General features: G+C 42.9%; 2 protein-coding genes across 2 annotated transcripts in view; one reads left to right on the top strand and one right to left on the bottom strand.

Moving 5' to 3' along the window:
- Positions 1-1,720: 1,720 nt before the first annotated feature.
- mmp19 (matrix metallopeptidase 19) lies at positions 1,721-7,834 on the top strand (the record flags this gene model as incomplete). The annotated part of the gene is made up of 8 exons (XM_080728566.1): positions 1,721-1,786; positions 3,268-3,398; positions 3,926-4,138; positions 5,084-5,329; positions 5,852-5,971; positions 6,475-6,639; positions 7,146-7,273; positions 7,601-7,834. Exons 2-8 carry the CDS (start codon positions 3,332-3,334, stop codon positions 7,832-7,834), a joined length of 1,173 nt encoding a protein of 390 aa, XP_080584692.1. The 5' UTR covers positions 1,721-1,786; positions 3,268-3,331.
- A 6,206-nt stretch (positions 7,835-14,040) lies between these two features.
- Positions 14,041-18,613, bottom strand: part of LOC308287864 (transmembrane protein 198-like) — a 35,832-nt gene continuing 31,259 nt past the window's right edge. The window contains exons 3-6 of the mRNA XM_080729179.1: positions 17,820-18,151; positions 16,428-16,671; positions 15,659-15,810; positions 14,041-15,088 (exon numbers count right to left, since the gene is read on the bottom strand). Coding sequence (XP_080585305.1) covers positions 14,939-15,088; positions 15,659-15,810; positions 16,428-16,671; positions 17,820-18,151 — 878 coding nt within the window. The 3' untranslated portion in view covers positions 14,041-14,938. The remainder of the gene's footprint in view (positions 15,089-15,658; positions 15,811-16,427; positions 16,672-17,819; positions 18,152-18,613) is intronic.

The raw sequence follows: 18,613 nt of genomic DNA, 5'->3' as shown, positions 1-18,613 counted from the left end.
ACAGTGCATTCTGTTTGGACTCATTAGTTTCTCTGTGGTGACTTGTTGCACTGAAGCAGAGGAATGTGCAGCTGACACAGACTCTCTCGGCAGAATGTGTCTCTTATTTAGAGCTCTAGGGTGAGAGAACGTGTGATATATTAGAGAAGTGGTCACTGGTTCCCAAACCTTGCCAGATTTTGGCCCCACTTTAAGCATGGGAAATTCTTTATCCTTTTCCAGAAGTCAGGCACACACAACAAGCCAAATACAGATACATTTTTGAAGTAGTTTAGTTCACCTACCATGTCAGTGAGAGTGAGTTAACCAAATTGATTTTCTACCTAAAATGTAGCTGATGAAAAATTATGATGTTCATGATAGAGCTTATCAGTTATTGTCGTCTTGCCAACCAGGTCATAGTGTGCAATGTGCATGTTTGCATTATTATTGCACTTCTTTGGTCTGTTAAAGAAGGAAAACCCCCTAGACTAAACTCTAGTGTTTTCTATCTAGGTCACATATTACACATGGTTAGATGGGAGCTTCAAAAAGTCCCATAAGGCTGAAGGCTACTAGACTTATTGGCAGGATCCCTGCAGCTCTGCTCTGAGGGGCTGTTTTTGTGTTTCTCATTCTTCTGTAGTGAGTCATCACATCACAGGGTGACTCCTTCCTTCTCCCTGGTGAAGTTAAAAGCAAGCGGACAGGACACGGCAGACTACTGCTGTTAGCCTGTTGGAAGTCATACAGGAGAGGAGAACTTTAGTCATTCTCCAGTTGAATCTCCAGAGAGACTTGGAGCAGAAAGCTACGGACCGGAACGTCTAGGAGGATGATGGAGCACTGCTGCACACGGAAGCTGGTTCTGTTTCTTCTGGCTCTGAACTGTGTGTTCTCTGCAGTCATCATAGAGGAATGGGTGGAGTTTAATGAAGCTCAGGTGAACTTTTACAGCATGCTCTTCAAACCAATGCATGATTTATGTTTGGTTGCTTGCCGGTGCGGTCGGTGCTCACTAAATAGCAGATATATACACTTTTGTGAGCTTGTGTATCTGCTATTTACGGCATGCAAAACTAGTTTAAATTAGGCTTAATGTCTTGATACAAGTTGCAACTAACCAAAAGTTTACATTATTCAAACTTGATTGAACATTAACAATTAAGGATTTCTGGCATTATCAAGAAGTTTAAAGGATTCACCCCCAAAATGACTTTTTTTCTATTGATTACTCATGCCATGGAGAGTAGAGTTCAATAATATTTTTTGTTTTTTGTCACATTCCTAAGACAAAAATTTGATTTGAGTACATTTACCCCCATTAATTCTGGATGGGGACCCGTTTCGAAACGGGTCGAATGGGGGTAAATTTATTGTTATCACATTTTTGGGACAGGAATGTGACAAAAAACTAAAAATATTATTGAACTCTAGTCTCCATGGCCTGACTAATCAATAGAAAAAAAGTAATTGTGGGGGTGAACTACTCCTTTAAGGGTAAAGTTAAGTCTGATTATTATGTGCCATGCATGTTCACATCATGCAGTTTTTACATTTTCAGATTGTATATGGAAGTGCCCGGTCTTGGTGTATCCTATGAGAGTATATAGCTGGAATGCAGTGTAACTTTTAGTCCACTATATTATGCACCATTGTTTTGCTGCTTCAAAGACTTCATTGTTGCAGTACATCATGCTCTGGTTATATTGTCTCCACAGGCCTATCTGAGGAAGTATGGCTACTTGGAGAACACTGTGGATCCCCAGGACCAGGCTTACCTGGAGACTGTTATAGAAGCTCTCAGGTAAAATAATTGATAATACTGATCAAAGCCATACCCATGCACCAACATATCGTCACTGTCAAGACACTGCCTTGTCACAGACAAGGCTGTCACACAAAAGTAGCGAAAACATCAGATCCACAAGCACACAACGCCTCGCGGTGCAAGGCGTTGTGTGCTTGTAGATCGGCTGTTTTCACTAGTTTAAATCATTTTTAAAACGATAAATACAAAACTAACATGTTTTCGGACAACAACGATATTCTATATTGACTCTATCAGACTTCTATATTGTATGTTTGTTTATTCAGCTTTCAGCATGATCACTGGTTTAAAAAGAAAGGTGCCATTAAAACACACATTATTTTGCTGATTATTTACAACACAGAAAAAAAAGCAATTGCCTGTCTAAAGATCTAATAAAGAATCATTTAAGAGTCTGCACATGTATGGGAATGGTCAGTGTGTTTGAGTTCCCGGTTTGGAGACCAGAGATCTCCTTCCTGAGGGCGTAGCCAATTTCCGAAGTTGGACTTAAAGCAGCATTATGTAGTTTGAGGTATCAGTGGTCACTTTTGACACAAATAACATGGCCAAACGTCTTGCTTCATTGCCCAAGAGTCTCTGCAAACATGTCCAGGCAGTTCTGCCTTAGTGCCTTGGCAAATGCCATGATGAAACTCATTAGTAATACAGTCAAGCCCCTAGCATGAAACAAACAGGGGTTAAAGTTCTCAGTCCTGGCGACCTATTTTCAGTCTTGAGGATTTCATAAGGGCTATTTCTGAGATCAGTGCAGATCCGCAAAAATAAGGCGGAGGTGTAGCAATGGCCGTGGCGTGAATGACAAAGTCGTCAAAACGCTAGTCATGTGATCTCCAAACTAAAAAGTAGTTATAATTTCAAGATGAGTATTTGAATGGGCCAGACAAGCAATAGAATACAACAGAACTTCAGAAGAAACTTCTATAAAATGAAGCATGGATTGGCACACACACATTCAGTGAAGGCAGTTCAGAACTTCAGGGAAACACCCCAAATATTGGTCTAAAAAAATCACATATGGGGACATGGTCTTAAAAAAAAATTCAGTCTTGGGATTTATTTTGGCATTAACCCCTGAACAAGGATGATTGTTATTGCTTAAACATGACATATGCTATATACTATAGTTGAAGAAGTTACATAATGCCACTCAATTGTAGATTATGTAGTATAGGGCTTTTGGACTGATATTGTCTAATTAACCTCGCCTCACCAGGCTTTGGTATTCGTTTACTAGACAGGTTGGTTGATCCGGTCGGGAGCGGATGACATCCTACGTCATTTTGTATTCAAAATAGACTACATTTTGGCCGGAACTACCGACCGGAATCAGTTTTAAAAATTGGATGCGATCCCAGGCTATTGTCTAATAGAGTGAAAGAAGTATATTTTTACATAATGTAATATTCATCATTCCTGCAGCTAAAATGTCTAGTTTACTGCTTACTGTCCCTTAGAGCGTTCCAGAGGGTGAATGAACTTCCTGTGACTGGAGAAATAGATGATGCTACCTTGGAGGTGATGAGAGCGCCCCGCTGTGGCCTGGAGGACCCTTTCAACCAGAGAAAACATAAATACAGAGTCACGGGTGAGAAACATGTAATGTATCATTGATTGATTGATTGAATACTTATTTTTTTTAAGTCAGAAATGTAAACGGCACAGTAAGACATCAAAGCTAAAAGGATAACACAAACATGTCCTGGGGACTTGTTTCCTGTTTCCGGCAAAATCGCGCTCTTTCGAACGACCATCATTTCGACCGGAGGGTTAGCGACTCATTCCACAGAGGTGAGGGTGAGGGTTAGAGTCGGGTGTCGAAAAGATGACATGTAGTAATAGCGACACGCTCCCCTTGTTTCCATTGTGGTCCTATGTATTCAATTCATCAACATATATATATATATACACGTGACATTACACAATACTTCATCAAGAAATACAAACACATTTTGTTCAAAAGAGATTTGGAAATTACTTTTAACCTGAAGGTGTTGTTCAGGCCAGTTTAAAAAGACACCAGTAATAAACATCCTATTGAGGTCATTGTCCATTCGACTATCCTAAATGCCAATCCCATTTCTATTTGCTTAACCCTGTCTTCTGCCCTCAAAGGCCGTTGGCACAAGAGGAGCCTGACCTATCGGATCTACAACTACAGCACGGACATGAAGAGGACGGCCATAAAGATGGCCGTCCGCTCAGCCTTCAAGTACTGGAGTGACGTGACTCCTCTGAGCTTCAGGGAGGTGGAGCATGGACGAGCTGACATCAGGATGGCCTGGCACCGCAATGACAAGTTCTGCCCTGTCCCCTTCGACGGCCGGGGTGAGTGTGTGTGTGTGTGTGTGTGTGTCAGGGTTCCCCAATTAGTTTTCCCCAAGGGCCGAATCATGTCTAGGGTACCAAGCTGAGGGCCACAGCATTGCAGGGGGCGACGGTGGCGTTCCTGCTACTCCAGCGACAGTTCAGATATCGTCGTTGTCGGGTGAAAATCTTGTATGTCCAAAACCGTTTGTTTTGAATTTATAATTTTTTAAAATTATTTAAACTAGTGAAAACAGCCGATCTACAAGCACACAACGCCTCGCACCGCGAGGCGTTGTGTGCTTGTAGATCTGCTGTTTTCACTACTTTTGTGCGACGGCCTTGTATGAACGTACAAATTTGGAGATACAAGGTTTCCACCCGACAACGACGATATACTAGTGTTGTTGCTGCTCTTATACCACCATTATTACTGGTGTTGGTGGGGGCCAGACAGTAGCCCCCTGCGGGCCGCCTATTGGGGAACCCTGGTGTATGTGTCCTGTTCGATGGCCAGGGTGAGTAAGTGTGCTCTCCTCTGAAAACAATTGTTTTCTACATTAAACTCGGACCACTATGTTAGACTAGAGCCACTGTCACGTTTCCAGCAAAAGACTAACGTTTTATTTACACTTTCCACCATCGTACGATGGCGTGGTGATGAAAATAGCAGATCTACAAGCTCACACTTTGAACGCCCGAAATAGGGATGCCAGGTTGAAAGTGTTTCAGCTTAAGCCCCGGCCCTGGTACAGTATGTGTGTCGAGGTGCCCATGAGGCGTGTTTCAAAACAGCAACTGGGGTAAGGCTGGTTCTTGTAAAGGAGCGCTTGTTTTCGGTGATGGCGATGGAGGTGCGCCGTCTCAGGCGACCTTGAGCCACGTGAGACACTGCCGAGCGAGCGAGTCGCTGTGTCGAGCGGTGCGAAGGTCGCATGACTCATCGCTTTTTTCCCTTCCTTCCAGGTCATGTCCTGGCTCATGCCGATCCTCCAGAGTCGGGGGCGGTCCACTTCGATGACGATGAGTTCTGGACCGAGGGAACGTCCTACGGCAGCAACCTGCGCATCATCGCCGCCCACGAGATAGGCCACGCCCTGGGCTTAGGCCACTCCCAGTTCAGGAAGGCCCTGATGGCGCCCATCTACACCGGTTACCAGGGCAACTTCAAACTCCACCCAGATGACATCAGAGGCATCCAGGCCATATATGGTGAGTTTTCACTCACCAGGGACAGGTTTCTTTTGAGCGGTGCTAACCACTCCTACGTCTGGCTTTGTGTGTATGAGCACAGATTTGTGTGTATGAGCACAGATCTCCATTTATGTTGAAGATAACTGACCTGAAGTCACGGACAGAACGGCCCATACAAGGAGATGTGTGTCTTGTTTGATACCATGTGAAGTGAGCACTGCTCACTTCACACAGGTGCGATTTTTCATGTAATTTAGTTTAACTAACTAAAATGAGATTCCATAGTTTCAATCAGAATTTAGTAATCTGAAATATTTTAGCCAGTTTGAATTAGTCGGGCAGAAACCTCATCTCTATTGTAACTTTTTCCTAAATTAAAGTAGTATCATACAACGGCGTCACACAAAAGTATCAGATCTCCAAGCTCGAAACGTAGTGCGAAGTGACACGATTTGAGCTTGTAGATCTGCTACTTTTGAATCCTGAAAACGTTTTGTTTTCCACCAGACAGACGATTTGCTTTTCTCTTTTTCATTCCAGGCAAACGTATGGTCAGCCCTACAGTAAACACCCTCCCAGTTCCAACAGAAAGTGGTCATGATGTTGACAGGAAACCCGTCCCAGACCCCTGCAGCGCCAGACTGGATGCAGTGATGCTGGGTGAGAAGATGATGTACACATCACATCCTTTCTGTCTGTATGGATGGATGCTTACAGTCATCACAAACAGTGGTGGAAGTAAAAGTATCAATACTGCAATATACTCTGTTAGGGCACGGTCATGCCAGAATAATGTTTTACCTATGAGAGCGGATTCTGTCAATGTACTTCGGAGCGGTTTTCTGCCATTTGCGGATTTCTGCAAAGATCTGCTCCATTCCCATTGAAATGCATTGACAGAATTGGAAACATTATAAAAATAATAATAATTTTCAGGATTCAAAATCTAAGATAGGTAGCAGATCTACAAGCTCAAAATGAGTTTGTAGATCTGCCACTTTTGCTAGATTTTTGAAGCTGCAGTTTGATCAAGTAGGGGCGTTACGAAAATATGGAGATTAGTATACGAACTGATTGAATAAAGTGACATGTTTTGGTTAAACTGCTGCACCCCTAGTGTCACCGCCCCCTCTGAATCCTTGTGACTGTTGTCCATGGTTCAGGTCCATGGAAGAAGACCTTTGCGTTCAGCGGTGACTACGTGTGGACCGTCTCTGACCACGGCTTCAACACTCCTATCAGGATGGACACGCTGTGGAAGGGTCTCCCTGGAGACCTGAACGCTGCCGTGCACTCCCAGAGAACCAACAAGACTTTATTCTTCAAAGGTTAGTAGAGAACCAACAAGACTTACTTCTTCAAAGGTTAGTAGAGAACCAACAAGACTTTATTCTTCAAAGGTTAGTTAGTAAACACACAGGTATACACACCACTTTAACCATGGCATCCCAACAGTTTTCATTTTTTATATTAAAAAGTTAGATGTAATTAGGCTTAGTAGGCACTATAGGACTCTGTGATGTGTTCCCACTTCCCATGAAGATGCTTTTTATTCTCCTTGTAGATCGGCTATTTTTGGCAAATATGTTTGGTCTAGAGGTAAAAAAAGAGCAGACCAAGTACGGGGTGAAAGGTCAAGTTAACTAAAAACACGAATCCAACATAGACAAGTCTATGAATCCATCAATGAAATTGATGAAAATCTGCATCACACATTCATACAATATGTAGAGGGGGTCCCTACTTCATCTCTCTCTCAGCTAAGGGGTCCTTAGCCTGAAAACATTGAAGACCCCTGGTGTACTGTATGTGTGTTATGATTCACACTTCACAGGTGACAAGGTGTGGAAGTACACCCGGTTCTTTCTAGACTATGGATACCCCAAACAGCTGAAACGAATCCCCTCCAACGTTGATGCAGCCCTGTACCTGAACAAGAACAAGAAGCTGATCTTTATTAAGGTACGGAAAGAACCAAAAAAACAACCTGAAAATGCATTTTGTGTTTCGTCACTGTCGGGCAGAAACCTTGTATCTCCAAAGTTTCAAATTTGCTAGTTTTTACGTAAAGTAAAGCCCTGCTTCATCACACAAGACTTTCACGCAAAACAAAAAAACAAACAAAAAAAAACGAATGGTTTTGGACATACAAGGTTTCCACGCGACAATGACGGTTTACTAAAGAGCTAGCTATAGCTTCAAGTATCTTTCCTGTGTGTGTGTGTGTGTGTGTGTGTGTGTGTGTGTGTGTGTGTGTGTGCGTGTGCGTGTGCGTGTGCGTGCGTGCAGGGCTCAGATCACTACCAGTGGGATGAGCTTCATTACAACAGCCACCGTCTGTACCCTAAGCCTCTGTCCAAGCTGTTCACCGGGGGTCTTCCCTCTCGGCCCGACGCAGCCTTCACCTGGACCAACGGCAAGGTGTACGTGTTCAAGGGCGACCTCTACTGGAGGCTCAACCAGATGCTGAGTGTGGAGAGAGGATACCCTCTGAGCGTGAAGGAGCGCTGGATGCGCTGCTAGGGGCATGCTGTAGGGGGCAGCATATTACCAGTAACATGATGAGGCTGTGTTGCAGGCACGTGCTCACATAGACATCAAAGGAGACTTGGGCCCCTGCCCTTTTTTATCTGTCTGTAAAAAGTGCCCTCTCCAGACCATGAATGCAGTTTACTGTCGTTAAAGAAATGCAAATGCCCTCTTTCCATACCATACCTGAAGGCAGCATTCAAAACAATAAATAGCCTTGTCCAAACTCTCCTGAACTTGAACGCGGCATCTTATGTTGAAATAATTACCCCTCTGTGTAGAAATCCATGCTGTTACGCCACATCTCCACTATTTAGTTGATTATGCTTAGTTCAGTGTATCGAGCACGAAAATAGTGACCTCTAAGTTCACAACGCGTTAGCTCACAACGCGTCGCAGCGCAACGCGTTGTGAGATCTTTTAGAAATTTCAGCCTCTGCCTCTAACATTCTCTGCACGTCCCTGCTGGGGTCCCTGGCCCCCCTTGGGGGGCGGAACAAGTTACCCACTGCCATGAGGTCCTTGCTATAAGGGCCACCAGAGGTGGAAAAAGTACTCAATTTTATTTACCTAAGAGGAGTAGAAGTAAAAACACCTCAAAACTGTACTTAAAGGAGTAGTTCACCCCCAAAATGACTTTTTTTCTATTGATTACTCATGCCATGGAGAGTAGAGTTCAATAATATTTTTTGGTTTTTGTCGCATTCCTAAGACAAAAATGTGATAACAATAAATTTACCCCCATTGATTCCGGATGGTGACCCGTTTCGAAACGGGTCACCATCCGGAATCAATGGGGGTAAATTTACTCAAATCAAATTTTTGTCTTAGGAATGCGACAAAAACCAAAAAATATTATTGAACTCTACTCTCCATGGCATGAGTAATCAATAGAAAAAAAGTCATTTTGGGGGTGAACTACTCCTTTAAGTGCAGTACTTGAGTGTAATGTACTTAGTTACTTTAGAGTCAGACCACTGGGTACATGCACAGTCTAATTCAGATTCCACTCAGTCTCCAATATAATAATAATGTACATTGAAAAGAGAGTCTGTGATTGACTGAGTGGTGTTGCATTATCATCAAGAGCAAAAACTGCACATTTAGGGAGTGAGCAATTAACGTGTTAAACTTTAACCTGATTAACATGTTGTTAACTTAATCTGATTACAGCCAAGTAAAGCATGTCTCCACATTACAATGTGTATATACCACGTTCCAAAGAGGATGAGGCTTAGTGTGTGTGTGTGTGTGTGTGTGTGTGTGTGTGTGTGTGTGTGTGTGTGTGTGTGTGCGCACGCGCACGTGTGTGTGTGTGTGTGTGTGTGTGCGCACGTGTGTGTGTGTGTGTGTGCGTGTGTGTGTGCACGTGTGTGTGTGTTTCTCCATGTTATTGTCTCAGGGAGGCATGGAGGGAGGCCTTGATGTTTTGTATAGCCTCCAGTCGTATTTCATCATAGTGATCACTTCTGTTATGTGTTTTGTGTTACATTACATGGTGTTATTGAACAGTCCTATGACTCACACTGGCCTGTGAGAAATTACCAGACGTTTAATAAAAAAACCTCTTGGAAGTTGGAAGGGATTTTTATACATGTCTGTGAAGAAGTTTCAAATGTTTTTTTCTTTTTTTTTATACAGAAACTATTAAACAAAAAGTGACATCAACAGTTGTGTTTTGTTTTCTAAGGGATGACTATCAAACACTTTCAAGACATTTCAAAAGAATGTTAGAAAATGGCAGATGTTCAAGCTCACAGCGCTCCATCTCAGTCCAATCTCAGTCCTCCAACGTTGTTCTAATACTTTGAATTTTTTTAGGTTAAAATACAAAATAATTACTAAAAAGCGCCAAAATAAACACAGTGAGAGATGGTGTAGTGGTTCTAACATTAGACTCTCATTGCTGAGGTTCTGTGTTCAAATCTCAGTCCTTCTACATTGCTATAGTACTTAACATTGTCAAGGTTATAATACAAATTTAAAGGAATAATCAAAAGCTCTACAACACACCAGCATTGAAAGACTATAGTGTAGTGGTCTGAAGATCAGACTCTAGAGGTTCCATGTTCAAATCTTCCAATGTTGTTCTAGTAATATAAGTAGTACTTTGTCATTTTCAAGGTTAAAATACCAAATAACTACTCAAAAGCACCAGAACAAACATGCAGTCAGAGATGGGTGGAGTGGTCTAAAATAAGACTCTCAGTGAAGAGGTTCTGTGACATGTTCAAATCTTAGTCCTCCTACATTGCTATAATACTACCTTGACTTTTCAGGGTTATAATACAAAAGGACTAGTCAAAAGCTCTAAGAGATTTCTGCAGTTAGAGATAGTGTAGTGGTTGGAAGATCAGGCTTTCAGTGCAGAGGTTCCATGTTCGAATCTCAGTCCTCCTACAGTTCGACGCTGTAGTGCTTTGACATTTTCAAGGCTAAAATACAAGAAAACAACTCAAAAGCACCAGGAGATACCTGTTGAGGGTGCAAAGGTGCCTTGGCTTAATAATGGTGTACATGCGGTGTGCTTGATCGGTCCCGGTCCTCGGTTTCAGACAGGTTAAAATTTAGTCCCATGCCCAAGCATGGAGGACCATCGGGAGGGGTGTCCCTCCTCCTGTTTCCTGAGAAGTGTGTAGGCCTAGGGCAGGGGTCGGCAACCCAAAATGTTGAAAGAGCCACATTGGACCAAAAAAACCCAAAACAAATGTGTCTGGAGCCGCAAAAAATTATAAAAGTCTTATATATTTTCGTTGTCGGGTGGAAACCTTGTATGTCCAAAACTTCGTTTTGTATTTATCATTTAAAAAATGAACTAAACTAGTGAAAACAGCCGATCTACAAGCACACAACGCCTCGCACCGCGAGGCGTTGTGTGCTTGTAGATCTGCTGTTTTCACTACTTTTGTGCTTCAGTCTTGTATGATGAAGCAGGGCTTTACTTTGCGGGGGGGAAAAAAACATACAAATTTGAAACTTGGAGATACAAGGTTTCTGCCCGACAGTGACGATAAAAAAATCGTTAAAACAATTCCATTTTCATACATTTTTGAAAAGCTCCAGGGAGCCACTAGGGTGGCGCTAAAGAGCCGCATGCGGCTCTAGAGCCGCGGGTTGCTGACCCCCGGCCTAGGGTTATATCTGAAAGAACTCTGTCCATCCAGCTACACTTTTACAGGAAGAAGTTTCAAATGGTGAAATGAAACTGACTCTTTTCTGGATTCCAAGAATTGACAGTCACATGAAAAAAAAAAAGCCAGTTGATGGTTGCGCTCCTAAAATAGCAGATCTACAAGCTCACAAAGAAAGAAAAAACTTTGGCTGCCATGGTAACCGTAAACAATTGGAGAAGAGGGGGAGGATCCCTCGTGAAGACCTTTTGCACATTGGCTGTGAGAAATGCAGTGCAGCCAGTGTCAGGGGTGTCGCACCAAATTCTGGGCCCTGGTTACAAGGATTCATTGACTGGGAACACATTATTACGCATTATTTTGTGCTTTAACTATTGAAAAATAGCAGACCTACAAGCTCACAGCGAGCTTGTAGGTCTGCTATTTTTGACAAATGGTGAAAATTTGTGTGTCAAATCCTTCTAAGGTTTTTTGGAAAACGTATGTTTCCAAACTCAAAATATTTAGTTCCAGGGACCCCTCCCCCAGAAGCAAAATCTGAGTTACAAATGTTCGCTTAAAAATACATATATTCAAAGATTTGCACACATTTTCACAACTTTTCAAAAATAGCAGATCTACAAGCTCACTGTGAGCGCTGCACTCAGTGCCACGCTGTGAGCTTGTAGATCTGCTATTTTTCAATAGCTAAAGAATAAAATAATTAAGGCCCCTCCACCTTGGGCCCTGGTAACTCAGTCCCACTTTTCCCCCCCTTGTGACGCCCCAGCAGCCAGCATTGCTATGGCGACCAACAACACAGTCTCTCTGGGCTGCAACTGTCTGTTCTGTTCTTTATTCCATTATTCTACCCATTACTTTTTGATTAATCTGATAATTGAAGTGCGTTTTTTATAATGTATTGTTATTTTTAATGTCAATGAATCAATGAACCACTCATTCAAGTTATCAAATAATCCCTTTAATGCCCTGTTTGATCAAACCACAGCGACATGTTTAGAGCTTGTAGATCTGTTATTTTTTCATTTGAATCCTGAAAAGGAACAGTTTTATACATAATGAGGTTTCCACCCCACACAGAGACCATAATAACTTATTAAGATCACATTGATTAGTTTGATTAAACCGTTGCTTCCTGTAGTTCAATAGCCAGTGCAGCCATTTATTTCTATCAAACCCATTTATTTAATTTCACAATTTCTATCAACAAATATGTACAGAAAACACATGGTAACAAAGAAGTGCATTGTCCATATGAAATCATTCCTAAGAAGCATACAGTTTTACAGTTTTTTAGTTTTGTTTTGAGAATTCTTTACAAATGGACACATTAAACAGATACATGTGGTTTCTGGTTCATGTTGTTTTTTTTTACATTGATTAATAACATTAAATTAACAGTTTTCAGAAACTTCATAAGTATAACTGAACAATCTATGAACAACACAGCACAGACACTTCACCGAAATTATGGATGTCTTAGAGACAAAAAGTAAGAAGAAAAGAAAACAGGTCATAGCATTAAAATGTTCCTGATAAAAAGTTCCTCTTGAAAAGAAAAGCTCAACGGAGGAACGGTGGAAATATACAAACTTCATTTTCATTCATTTGTATAATTCCCTTTCCTTTATTATGTTGTTTTTCTATGCATCTGTCCCTGTGAACGGCACTGTAATTCTCTCACACTTCCTCTAAGAACACATTATAACAAGACCATTTATTTCTTATGTGAAATACCTTCATAATGCAAAAACAAACACACACACGTACAAACTCACATACCCTCACAGGGCAGAAACCTTGTATCTCCCAAGTTTCAAATGTGTATGTTTTTTCGTAAAGTAAAGCCCTGCTTCATCACACAAGACTGTCAAAAACACACAACAATTGAGATAAGAGGTTTCAGCCCGGCAACAACAGATAACACTTTATGGCACAAAGCACATTAATCCCACTGCAAGTCTTGTTATGATTTCAACAGGGTCCCATAGTATTATAGGGTGCGGTCATTTTCCAGGTTTTTATAGATTGTGAAATTGCAGATTGTAAACTTTCAAATGATGTGTCATACATTGAAATCTGAAAGATTCTTTCATTATGCTTATTTGGAACGTTCTTTTTGTCTACGCCCCTGTCCTTAATTCCGTATGTATGTGCGGAAAAATAAGTGTACTGCTCAATTCTATCAGAGTCAGCTACGTTTGAATTGTATCCAACCATTTACCAGGGCTTGAACGATTGTTGTCTCATATCATGATTCATTATTATCATCAACTACTAAACTGTACTATTTGACATTAGTGTAACATAATTAAAGTAGGTTCCTCTTTTTTTTTATCTGACGAGCTCATAATTGGCACAGTGGTTATTTTTAGCATGGATCAAACATGCGCTTTAAAGCTGCAATCCGGAACTTATCCTACATGAATAAAACAGCATGGTGGTTCTCCCTATACTCTTCCATTGACACATTGTAGACCCTGGTGTGTCAGTGGTTGATGAGCAGTACTTCCTGAAGCTCATAAGAACAACATCTCCCCCTGCTGCTGGCCAATAAGGCATTCCTTCTTGCATGAGCGTTAGGGCTTTAGACGCCTCCTTCGGCTCTGGGGCGCATGCCTTGCAGACCAATCAGAGGTAGGAGGGGGCGGGTCTTTTTGTACGTAGCCTCTAAGAACAGCTGAGCCGCGCAAAACATCGGAACTGGATGGAAACATTCCATTGATAAGTCCCGGAAAAGACCCGCTGTGATTGGCCAGAACCCCAGGTAGGTATATGATGAACGTTAGGGATTGCAGCTTTAACATCTCTCCGTTTCACAACTCCCCCAAAACAGCAGCACGTGTACGAACAGGGAAGCCTTTCCGTTGAAGCAGTGTTCATTTTGTCCACCAAAAAAACCTGACCTTTTTTCACTGCTGAAAACTCAATTAAAACTAAATAAAAACTAAGCTATATGACAAAAATGTATATATATATATATATATATATATATATATATATATATATATATGCCAAGAATATATTTGCATTTTTGCAAATAAAAACTAGACTAAAATGTTAGGAAGGGACTAGTGGAGAAGAGACACAGTAGAACTAAAATGACTAAAAGTCAGTTTCTTTTTTGGTAGCCGGTCTACAAATCAGGCATTGTGACGCCATCAAAGCCTGCTAACATACATTTTTACTGAAAATAAATATCATTTTATTCTAAAAGACTGACTAAAATCAAAATGTGTCGTCAAAATGAACACTGCGTCGAAGTCCAGTTCGTTCTCTATACCACAGAGATCCAGGGTTGCCGTACAGGGCGGTAAAATAGTGGTGTAACAAAAACATGCGTTGTTGTGTCCCTGTCCAGCTGAGGTGTCCAGCTAAGCTGAGGCGTGGTCAAAGTATGTTGGCGGGACAGGCCCTGTAACAGGTGCATTTTGAGGCAGGGGTGGACCGGGCATGTGTGGCATACCGGTCATATGCCCGGTGGGCCGACCATTAGTGGGTCCCCCAAACAAACAAGGTTAGTTAGGGTAATGTTTGGGCTGGGCAGCCACTAGGTGCTGAAGGACCAATCCTTCAGTAGCACCGTCCCACAGAGCAGAGAGGCATCACATGATTGGCCCACTGGCTTGTCTATCATCTGAATACTGGTCTAGTAGCCCAATCACAGGCTAGTGTGGCCCAGGAGTCCCACCCCAAACATAACAAAACAGCTGGCATCGCTGACTCGACACGTTGTGGGCTTGTATATCTTCCATGTTTGGCTCGCCGGTTGTGGTGGGTCTGGGCCAAGATGCCAGGGCCGAATGTATGTCCCTGTCCAGCCCTGGTTTGAGGGGGTCTACTCTAATGATGAGTAATGCCCGGTCCCTGTAAGTAACAGGTGCTGTTTCAGGAGGGTCTGCTCTCTAAAGAGTATTAATGCCCGCTCCCTTTTCATGTAGTCTCTAGTAGAATGTTCCTTCTCCTCTCAGACCCTGATAACAGGCGTGGTGGCGGTGAGGGGCACCGTGGAGCCCGTCTCGTAGTCGAAGTCGATCATGGTGTGGTTGGCAGTGCCCAGGCTGCTCACCGAGGTGCCCGTGCCGTTCTGTCTGTCCCGCAGACTTTGCAGGTAGCTCTGTGAGGGAAAAGGAACGGAGCAGCTTTAGTTAGAGGCAAAGCTGCCAGGGAATCTGAATGACCTCCGCTTTACATCAGATTGGAAATCGGGAAGTTAAAGGAGTAGTTCATCAACAAAAACTACAGTATTCTTCAACCGGTCTCTCCGGTAGGAGAGTCAAAGTGTCTCCTGTGCGTCTACTACCGGAGACTTTCCGCTTCTTTCTTTCCGCGGGTCATCAAATGATTGGCTTGGGAATGCGACAAAAACATCAGTGTACAAATGGACCATTATGGGTTCATTTGGTTCCATTTGCACTCTCTTTTTAAATAATTTAAATAATTAAAAGGTGCACTAGACCAGTGTTTCTCAAACCTATTCAGGGCCAAGGTTTTGTGGCAGGGACCCCCAGAAGAGGGCAAACAAAATGATTCAACATTTTTAAACTTTCAAAAAACTTTCAAAAAGCAGATGTACAATCGTGCAGCATGAAATCTTTGCTTCTGGAGGTCCTCAATATTTTAAGTACCACATCTGACTAATAAAGTTATTCAATCAATCAATCAATCAATGCAGTGTGGGACTGACCGGGGCCAGGAGATCTCCAGCGTATCGTTTGACGGGCGTGGGTTTGCGTCGGTACGTTCCTTCCTGTCCCTCACTTCCTGTCTGTCTCTTCTTCGCGTCCTTCTCTCTGATCCTCATCAACTGCACTCTCTTCTGCCTCCTACTGATCACCACTGGAAGGACAGGAAGCATTCATTATGGGTCATAACATGGCACATGTCATTTTAGAAAGAATGTTAATTGAAATAAAAAACATAATATGGAGTTTATATCTGTCTCCATTTAAAGGTAAGCCAAGCAACACTCGACACAGCGACTCGCTCGCTACCGCTCGACGCGGCAGTGTCTCACGTGGATCAAGGCCGCCTGAGACGGCGTGTCCCCGTCATGGTCAATAACTACTTCATACAGCATAGCTACTGAGCCCCGTCAGTAGGTCATTTATCTCCTAATCGATGGTGTAACAACGACCTCTCGCCTACTGAAGGGCAATGTTAACCTGGTCAGACCAACGGCCCGTCAGAAATATGGGTGGACCCCGTTACACGCAGCAGCATCGCTAGCATGGATTAATGGGGTCTTTTGTAATCGCGAACAGACCACGGCATGCACACGGATCGCGCACGATCCGTTGCACGATGGACACGCACGCGCCCGCATTAAAAATCTCGGCATATAACGCAAAAATCACCGTTTTTTGGGGGCAGTCAATGAGTTAAGAGTGACAAAGACCCACGTTTCCAGAAGGCTGCCTGGTAACAGTCCATGCTCTGTACTGAACACGTCTTACCGTCGGTGTGAGAGAAGCCCTCGTCGGTCAGCTTCCACTGGATGAGCGCCCCCATGAGGCTGAGCGCGGGCCAGATGCCCAGGATCACCCAGCTGTACCAGCAGAGGGGCGCGGCAGGCGCCAGGCGCAGGACCTCGTACACGTGCATGCCCAGCGCCAGCATCTCCACAAAGTAGTCGGCGCACACCGTCATGATGGCCGCCCCGAACACTGCCGTGGACAGCATGGTGAAGAACTTCTGCCACTAGAGGGAGATGTGGAGCAAAGGTTAATGTCACCTTGAAGCCACTAGAGGCAGGGTAGAGCAAAGGTTCATGTCCCTTTAACACCAAGGAAATCATACAGAAAATATCCTTAATTTTCTGTCTTTGTCGATATTGCATTTCACACATAAAACTGTAGTGTTTTGGGTCGATATTAAATCTTATCTCCCATAATTCTTTTTGCGGTGTCAAAAAATATCTGAAAAAGAGCCTTGAAAAATAGCATCGAAAATTTGCCAGTTTCCACTTGACAAAGACACTCTATTGTGATTGTTTTAAGTACCAGCTCTTATGGCTTAACTTAAAGGCCTGTCCATACTGTCTCCGACCACTGAACCTTTTGTCGGAAAGGTCCGGTTCAACTACAAAATGACGCCACTCGCATCTTCTGAAAAGTATTACCCCGAAATAGAGCTGCATGTAGAAAAGTCGGAACTCTCGACGAAAAGTTTGGTGGTCGGGGACAGTAGGCCCATGGACAGGCCTTTAAGTTAAGGCATTAGAGCTGGTACTTTAGAAAATCAAAATACAGCCCTTTGTCTCAATGTGTTTTTTTTACTGGTTAAATAAAGGTTGAATACATTTGCTGACAAAATAGCCTAAAGATATCCTAAAACAGTGGTTCTCAACCTTTTCAGGCCGCGACCATCAAAATAATCATATTTGAACTGGGACCCCCACCCTGCACAAGCACAATTTTGGGAGTTGGCATTACATTTACTAATATACATCTATACAAATCTAATATAAATCAATATTTTCCTTTTCAATCAATTTCTGCCTCTGATTTTGACAATTTGACCAATGTTTTACCAGAGGTACTACAAAGGTCTTTAAAGTCCTTAAATTGTCACTTAAGAAATGTGCAGATATCCTGTATACACTTATACTGTATGTTGGTCTGTTTGCTGTTGAGTGAGAAAACAATGTTAACATTTAGCTAAACATCTGGGGACCCCCCCAAAATAATTTGGGGACCCCTCTGGGGGTCCCGACCCACAGGTTGAGAACCACTGGCCTAAAACGATAGCAGCTTGTTGAATTTCGCCCCGGACTAAAAAACTAAAACCAAATCTAAAAACTAAAACTAAATCTAAACCAAACCCACTGAAAACAAACCTCTACCAACCTGCAGGGTGAGCACGGCGAACAGCATGCCCGCCCCCAGCAGCGTGCCCAGGGGCACCCACACGCTGGTGGGCGTGTAGAACTGCTGTGCCACCAGCAGGGCGGCGAGGGCGAGGTGCAGGCCCAGCAGCAGGCCGGTCATGAAGAGGCCCACGCTGCGCACCAGCATGGTGACCAGGCCGCACAGCAGGCCGATGCCCAGGCCGATGCCCGCAGAGGCCTCCACCGACAGCTGGGTGTCCAGCACCCGCTCCTTGTGGCACAGCAGGAAGATGATGACCGAGCCGAAGATCAGGCCCGACAGGAACATCACCGCCTTGAAGCAGCGGTAGCCTGGATGGAGAGAGAAGAGAGGAGACCTGGTTAGTAGGGGTGCAACGATATGGTAACTGATTAATGGTAACTGATTAATTGATTATATCGATTTTAATTTGCAATGATCTACTATATCGATATGCGAAAGCAAAATATCGTACCGTTTGGCTTTGTATCGTATCGTTTAATGTTAAGTATTTGTGCCTTGTATATAGCAATTTTAAGAGGGAAATGAAAAAGAGGGTTCTAATTACATTTCCATTCCATAAAGCTACTCTTGGTCTATCGATAAATGTGTCTAATCTCTGTGTTCATGCCAAGGTGCAGGTTTGTCCATATGTGTTGAAATATAATGTCCATGTATTTGCTAGAGAATCACAGTGTTTACTTATACAGTATATATATACAGTATCCATAATAATAGATTTTTCCCTTAAAAACCCTGCACTATTGACACGTTTCAGGTTTAGTATTTTGAAA

This window comes from Nannobrachium achirus (assembly GCF_963921795.1).
Source record: "Nannobrachium achirus genome assembly, chromosome: 6".
NCBI classification, from domain to species: domain Eukaryota; kingdom Metazoa; phylum Chordata; class Actinopteri; order Myctophiformes; family Myctophidae; genus Nannobrachium; species Nannobrachium achirus.
The sequence above is the reverse complement of the archived record's forward strand: the minus strand, read 5'-3'. Positions and strand labels throughout refer to the sequence as shown.